Below are 8,192 nucleotides of genomic sequence, written 5' to 3' on the forward strand. Positions count from 1 at the left end.
GGTTATTAGGTTGATTTTAAATTAAATTAGGTTAAGGGCAGGTTAGTCATTTCAACGCTTTAGGACACCCCTTATAACTATAGGGAAGGTGGCCTAATAAAACCATGGTCCCTTCAAAAAAAAAACCATGGTCCCTAAAAAATCATTCTTTTTTTTTTTTTGTAGCGCAAACCAATTGTATAGCTTTGGGCCGTTAAGCCCATAACCGAAACAAGTCCATAACAAACACAATCCCGGATCCCCTAATCCTTTCCCCGCAGTCTAATTCTAACCCTCCCTCCTCCGCCTTTTGTTGCTGTCTGTAGTCTGTACTGTATTCACTCTTCTTAAACCCTAGTAGAGAAATAAAACTAGTCCCTTTTTCCCATTTTTCTTCGTATTCTGCTTTGGCTTCTCTGCGTCCCATAATCTCAGGTTAGCTTTTTTAATCGCCGTTTCTTTTGTAAACCCTAATTTGATAGCCTCTGCATATCATTATTTATAACTTTATAGCTTCAGTTTACAAAGATTTGGTTGATTGGAAACTGAAAGTGGTATCCCTGTTCTTTTTAAATTGATTTCTGCAGAAAATGGGTGCTGAAAAAGTAGACGCAGTAGTGGTAGATGCTACAAGAAGAAAGAAAAAGGAGAAAAAGAAGATGCGACCAGCATCTGATTTAGATGCTCCTACAAACATAGAAGAAACCTGTAAGGCCAATTTATCCATTTTTTTGAACTTTGTTTTATAGGTTTATTGAGCCTGAGTCCCTCAATATTGTGATTAATTGTAATCTATTACTCTCGGATTTCCTCTGATAGTCTAGCTCCGTATTGCTTAAAATCATGTGTAGTTGTGTATTAGTGGAAACTAGATTCCAGTTTTCCAAAACCATATGCTGTTATTTTTTCCCTTCTATTACTCTCGGATTTCCTCTGATAATCTAGCTCCGTATTGCTATCTGCTATAGTAAAGACTTCTCTTTGGAGGAGAGAGCTCATAGTGGTTACAGTGATCATTATGACAGAAACGCCAATTACCCTCGGGTTTTATCATAGGGCTAGCTGACACCACGACAATGTAGTTTCCTGTACTTCAGACAGCAAGTACATTGTGGAGCGATTGACAAGGTTTTCCCGTGTCAACTAGGCAGAATCTTTTGAGTTGTATGATATTTCTTAGGTTGTGATACTGATTTGTTAGGTTGTGTTAGTTTTTACATACTCAGGAGTCAGGACTAATCCCGTTTTGGACTTGTTTAGGTCATGACGATGTGAAAGGACCGGCAACAGAAGAGAAACTAGTTGCGGTAGTGGTAGATGCTTCAAGAAAAAAGAAAAAGGAGAAAAAGGAGAAAAAGAAGCGAGCAGCATCTGATTTAGATGCTCCTACAAACACAGAAGAAGCCTGTAAGGCCATTTTAATTCATTTTTCTGAACTTTTATAAGTTTATTGATCTTGAATTACTCAATATTGTGATTAGTTTGTAATCTTTGTTGCTTAAAATCATGTGTAGTTGAGTAATAATGGAAATTAGATTCCAGTTTTCCAACCCTTAAGGTGGACTTACTACTGTGTTCTTTCAAAATATACATGCCGTTTTTTTTTTCTTCCAAATATTCGATTAATCTCATTGGATATCGAAGGGCTAGCTGACACCACGACTATGTGGTTTCCTTTACTTCATATAGCAAGTAAATTGTGGAGCCACTGACAAGGTTTTCCCATGTCAACTAGTTAGAATCTTTCGAGTTGTATGATATTTCTTAGTTTGTGATATTGATTTGTTAGGTTATGTTAGTTTTTACACAATCAGGGATTCAGGAGTCAGGACTAATCCCGTTTTCGACTTGTTTAGGTCATGACGATGATAAAGGACCGACAATAGAAGAGAAACTTGCGAGTATAAACTTAACTAATGACAATAAAAGCAGCATCACTGAAGACGAGGAGCCTTCTACAATCACAACAGTCCCAAGTGCAGATTCGGTTCACGTGTTGCTCAAGCAAGCATTACATGCTGATGATCGTGTGTTATTGTTAGACTGCTTGTACACGCAAGATGAAAAGGTATGCCTAGTTATTTGATAACATAACTGGATAGAGATATATTTAACACAGTGTTTACTGCTTACAACCTTGGGGTTCATGAGAAAATGATCCAATGGCTGAGTTTGTGTCTGTTTCTGGATGGTTCACATAGCAAGCAGATCATCCTACAAAACCTTACCTCGGACCATATTAATTCGTGACTGCAGGTGGTCTAACTATGGTCTTAGAGTAAGTAGAACAAATGTATAACCCATATTATTGGGTTGACTTGTCGTAGCCTACTTTTGGGATTGTCAACCCAATGAGATTGATGTTTTGAATCGTAGTGTTACTAATGGAATGACACTTGGTTCCAGGTTATTGCAAATTCGATCTCCCTATTGCATCTAACAGATGCTCTTAAACTCTTGGATGCCTTGTTAGTGCTTACACAGTCAAGGTAAGCTCCTTTTCATTGAGTTTTAAGAGTCAAATTTGTGAGCTAAATTCTGACTGATTGGTTTTGAACTCTTGGTTTTAGGAAGAGTTAGTTCAAAATATACATGGTTCAGTTGATTATACAAGTTTTCTGGTAAAGACCTTGACAAGGCTGAATTGATTTTTCTTATCAGGGGTGCAGTGCTAGCATGTGCTCTTCCTTGGCTAAAAAATTTACTTCTTCAACATTCAAGTAGCATAACATCAAAAGAATCTTCCCTAAGGTCACTCAACTCTCTATATCAGGTCATTTTCTTCCCTCACAATTCTATTTAATTCTTTTGATTTGTATGCCAAGCTTCTTCTCTCATGTCCTATTTGCTCCATTTGCAAGCCATAAGCACATGCATCTTGATACGGTGCTTGTGTTCCCGCATATTGTGATAGGAAACATTCATCTTGATATTAGTAGGTTTCTCATAGACATCAACTATTATAATACTGCACCATAACAATATTACGGTAATTGCAAATGCATCATATGCTAAAAGTGTATGTATAGAAGGAATGATCTTATTTTTAGCAATTGCACATATTGGTGATGGGAATTACAAAAGTTACATGGAATGATTTTCAGTAGTGTATTTGAAGGATAACAAGTATAGAGTATCCCATGTTTCGTCAACTATTATATGAAGCTCTCTTGGCTGTTATCGTAACTTTCTTAGCAGTTGAAGTGTCAACTTTATGGCTGAAATGATTATCGTTCTACCCTTATATGCAGCTTATTGACTCTCGAGTTTCAACATATCGACCAGCTCTTCAGTTATCAAGTTGTTTGGATTACCTTTTCACAGAAGTGAGTTCAATGAAAGTTTTACTTTGAATTGGATTTTTATTTACATTGTAAGGCTTCTCACTTGCTATTGTTGGTTTTTCTCGAACAGATATCAGATGATGCTGATGATGAGACAATCATTGCCCCCATTATTTATGAAGATTTTGATGACAGTGAGTTAGAGGAATCTGAAGATGTCGCCATGGACACCGATCCAGAGACTGAAAAACAACATGAGGAGGTAGCTATGTTCAGTGATTATGATGAATGCGATGAAATGAGCGACGATTGACACTGATTGGAAATGAGTAGTACATCTAGCTAAAAGTAATTGTTGTATTCAGTTGCACCAGTATTCTGTGCTTGAAGTCTTTAAATTTTGGTATCTCAGTCATAACAGTTATAAGCTTTTCCGTAAAATTTGATCTTATGTAAGAGGGAAATCATCTTCACTGCATTTCAGGCTCTACCTAAAAATTTGCAATTGTAAAATGTTCAAATTTCTGAAGGGGATTTCTTCTCAAGAAGAAAAATACTGCCAGCCTTCCAAACCTCCTGATTATAATCAACACTCAGCAGTGTGCACATTTTCCCCGGTTCTCAGGAGAGATGTAAGAAGCTCAGTTTCAGTTTGTTTTTGCTAAAAGAGTGTTGATAGAATAGCGTTGTAATGGTTTTTATCCAAATCATATTAGAAACTGCATTATTTGTGTGAGTAAAAAATTTAAATAAGACTATGAAACGAAAACCATTACAGAAGCCAAATAACAGGACAAACCAACTAAAAGAAGGAAGCTGCTGCAGCTGGGACAACTGGGCTTGTCCAGATATGGGATAAGAGGTTGCGCCCCTGGGATCATAGATTTGCAGGGGATTGCTTTTGTGTGCAGCCATGGATGGGCGCCACATCACTTCCTCTCTCCATTTTTGCCTGTCCCATATCTGGACCATATTGTTTACCTTTGGTTTTGTCCCAACTTAAGTGTTTTCGCTAAGAAGGCACTCCTGCAGGTAGCTCATTGCTAAGACACTGTCAGGCAGTTGGCATTGGGCTCGTTACGATTTGATACTTCCTGTACTTTTTGAAGTCAATCAACATACTAAGCCATCCTGCAGGTATATTAAACCAACCGGAATGAAGATTTTCAGAAAAAGCATGTTCTCAACTTGAGCGTGCAGCTGATAATCTATGTATGGGCAATAATAGATATTCCCTCTGTCTCACTGTTAGGTGACCTAGTGTATAATTAAATTCATTTAATAGTGAGACGGGAGACCTAGTGTATAATTAAATTCACTTAATAGTGAGACGGGGGAGTAGTAATTTTCAGGAGGAGGGAAGGTAGTAATATTAGTATTTCTAAACTAGCTACCCACCAAAAAAAGATTGTCTCCCCAAAATGGCGGCTTCTCTTCTCATAATCTCTTAAAAAGTCTTGTAATCATCTGACTAGGAAAATGAGAATAACCAGGCGGCGATGACATTTCTGTGCCATACAGAAGAATCAAACCAACACAATATCTTCATATTCCTGCTGAGGTATGTGATTATGTCAGATCAAACAATAAAAAAACCAATCGGATTAAAGTCCAATGTATCAAACGGTTCCAACCTAGAGTAATAATCAGATTACAAGTATTATGTGAACCCTGAATAATTCTCTAAAACCTCACGATTCCCAAAAAAAAATAAAAAATCAAAGAATTTATTTATTAACAAGGGATCAAGCCTTTCAATTGAATGATCAATGAATGTCAAAACATGCATCTATTTACATTTACATTGCTAATTACACAACCTCACCAGAAGAAAAAAATATTTGGAACAAGAAAAAATTTAAGATTACTGAAATTTTGTGTCATCTCACAGCAGACGCAACAGTATGAGCCCAATTTCTAAGATGATATTTCATGGCTATTTCATTGTCTAATTTAGGAACTTGCCACTTGATTAATGGCAGCTCTTCTTCCTTTGTTTTGTTATCTAAAACAGCCCAAGCTTCAGACAAATAAGGTCTTTGAAAATCAGCACCTCTGGCTGGTTTACGACTTTGATCTTCTTCTTGTGCTTCTGTGATAAGGTTTTCCTTGTTTCCTAATCTCTGTAAACCAGGAATGATTGAAACCAAACTTGAATTCTTATCTTCTTCAGAAAATACAAAACCCAAATCCATAAACCCTTTTAATTCTTCAAACTCAAGATCTGATAAGCTTTTACTGCTCTTCATCTTCTTCATTCTTTTACCCTTGATCATCAATTTATTTGAAGCTGCTCCTCTAGTTTCACCTGATGATGAATCAAGTTTCTGTTCTTCTTCCACTTTTCCTGAATTGATTGTTTGTAATTGCTGCGGTCTTAGAACTGAATCAGGAGAAGAAGAAGAAGTAAAACTTGATTGTGACTGTAAATCTTCACTTACAGATCGAAGAAGAGATGATTGTATTCGAGTAATCTCTGGTTTTAAAGGTTTGAATAGAAATTCAAGATCTGGGTTTGTGGCAAAAGATGGTGCTGCGATGATATCATTGTAAAACCAGTTGGAATCAAAGAGATTCAATAATTGCTCCTCATCCATGGCTGCAAATGATTGGGGTTCTAGTGGAATCTATACCTTGATGATAATGATGATTTTGAACCCTATATATACATGTAGTTGAACTAAAGAATCAACCTTAGATGCTACTAGATATTACTAGAAATACCTACTCTGAAGGGAACACGTTTAAAATTCAACTTCTTACAAATTAAGAATTTCATCTTATTAGTTAACCTCGTGAACCTTGTTAACAAAGTTTTTTTATTCCAGTAATTTGATTAGTCAATTTATTTGACATGTAGACACGTTAGTAGTTGTGGTTGATATGTATGGGTTTGGACTAACCACGAGATTAGTGCGAAACATCGTGGGGTTAGTTCATTGTCACTGTCAAATTGTCAATGTATGTAGTATGTACGCTACGACTTGCTCTTTTTATTTAAACTACTAGTGATTCGCTCGTGCTTTGCGTGGACTCAAGTTATGAATCCCAGATAACTACAGATTCTCACACCTATAAGTGTCTGATGTGTTAAGCTTAGTCCTATGGTGTGCTAATCTAGTAGCTAGATTAGCGGTCCACGTCAACCTGGACAATCTTCTAAGTTTTAGGATAATGCTAATCTAGCATGCTAGTCGCTGAATAAATCAACGCTGAGCGTTGAACAATTAAGCGAAAAATCCTGGCGCCGGATGGAACAACGCTTGACCAGTCAACTAGTTGACTGCGTTGAACCATTCAGCGCCACAGAACTCCCGATATCAACTGCAACATCGACTTCTTCTCCATTTCTTCATCTTCTCCTCTTTTCTTTCTCATTTCTTTCTGCACTGCATGATTCCATCCCATGAGATTTTTTCATCATTTTTCCGATTCACTCTGTGGGTTTGTTCAACAACAAATTTGTGATCGTTTGAGGGTGGTTTGGTGCGATTCCGTCCACGAAATCAATTGGAGTAAGAAATTTAAGTTTTAGGTTTTAAGTTTTATGATTTTTGATTATCATTATATTTTGATGAAATTGATGATTGATATTAGTTATTCAGATGATTTGTGTTAGTCTTGTATGATTTAATTTGATTATTTGTGATGAATTTTTTTTGAGGGATATAATTTGATTACTTGTGATGAAAAAAATGAAATTTTGATTAGTTGTGATGAAAATGAATGATAATTTCTATAATTAGTTTGTAGGTAAATTTTATGATTTGTATGATTATTTGTGATGAAAATTTGTACGTAAATTTGTATGAAATTTAGTGATTGATATTTTTTTCATGTTTGTTATTAACTGTAGTATGAGTATGGATGAATTGCTAGATCGTTTGGATATAGTATCGTCAAAGAATAATAATAAACATGTATGTCAAGATGTTACGAAAGATCATTGCAAAGTAAACTTTAGACGTAGTTCGAAAGAGGTCGAAGTGTTTTATAAAATTATAGGAAAAATAATCCGGCAACACAACGATATTGTGACAATTGTGGTTTTTCTTCTGTTTTTGAGTTTGATTTCGCCAATGGGGATAGAGGCTTAGTTGAAACCATAACTGAGAGATGGTGGACAAAAATGAAGAGCTTTAATTTTCAGGAGTTTGAAATTGGCCTCATTCATTTAGATTGGTACATTTTAACGGGAATTCCCACTGGTGACCCTAATAAACGATCAGTAGTTATGCCGCCGTTGGGTATAGTGATCTAACATATCTGCTCTGGATGATTTTTTTTTAATATATAAAAAACTCATGGTCCATGGGAATCTAAGAAAAATTCAATATCCTTAGTTATCTTGAGAAACTACATTAAAGTAGAGAAAACCAGGACAATCTAGCATGTGGAGAGACATTGACACGAGCATTCTTTCTTTGGTGTTTAGGTCATTTTCTTCTTGCGGATTCTAGTGGAAGAGCAGATAAACGTTGGGTTCTATTGTTGGCCGATTTAGATAGAGTTGGGGAATATGATTGGGGTATAGCTTCGTTAGGTAATACCTATAAATTTCTTGACGATTGGTCAACCAACGGTAAGGACATATCTGGCATGGTTATGGTAGTTGAGTATTGATACTATTATTACTTCTGCAACATGAAACCCTTGCTTTGTCAGATACCTGGAGAACATTATGATGTTTTCCTAAAGATTTGTCTCTTCAAGAAGACTAACATTACATCAAGGAAGAGAAGACATAAAGGAGGCCAAAAGGATACTAGGAAACACTCATTCAAAAGTGCAAGAACACGGATTGACACTTGAACAAGTGCATCATGTATTTGGAAACCATGGTTAGATAGTGTGTTTGTTGTGGAAGACCATTATGACTACGCACTACAAGTATCCAGAAGGGGAGTTGTGTTTTTTGACCTGGATAAA

At 36.2% G+C, this 8,192-nt stretch overlaps 2 protein-coding genes across 2 annotated transcripts; one reads left to right on the forward strand and one right to left on the reverse strand.

The window, feature by feature from the left end:
* Positions 1–268: 268 nt before the first annotated feature.
* Positions 269–3,741, forward strand: LOC113356186 (WD repeat-containing protein 43-like). The gene is made up of 8 exons (XM_026599239.1): positions 269–414; positions 567–687; positions 1,240–1,386; positions 1,836–2,047; positions 2,386–2,468; positions 2,641–2,752; positions 3,231–3,305; positions 3,394–3,741. The coding sequence occupies exons 2-8, from the start codon at positions 570–572 to the stop codon at positions 3,574–3,576; spliced, it is 930 nt and encodes a 309-aa protein (XP_026455024.1). The 5' UTR covers positions 269–414; positions 567–569; the 3' UTR covers positions 3,577–3,741.
* A 1,402-nt stretch (positions 3,742–5,143) lies between these two features.
* LOC113359464 lies at positions 5,144–5,860 on the reverse strand. Its single transcript, XM_026603089.1, has one exon. It carries the CDS (start codon positions 5,858–5,860, stop codon positions 5,144–5,146), a length of 717 nt encoding a protein of 238 aa, XP_026458874.1.
* Between the last annotated feature and the right edge of the window lie 2,332 nt (positions 5,861–8,192).

The sequence above is a fragment of the Papaver somniferum genome, chromosome 3, assembly GCF_003573695.1.
Source record: "Papaver somniferum cultivar HN1 chromosome 3, ASM357369v1, whole genome shotgun sequence".
Taxonomy (NCBI): Eukaryota; Viridiplantae; Streptophyta; class Magnoliopsida; order Ranunculales; family Papaveraceae; genus Papaver; species Papaver somniferum.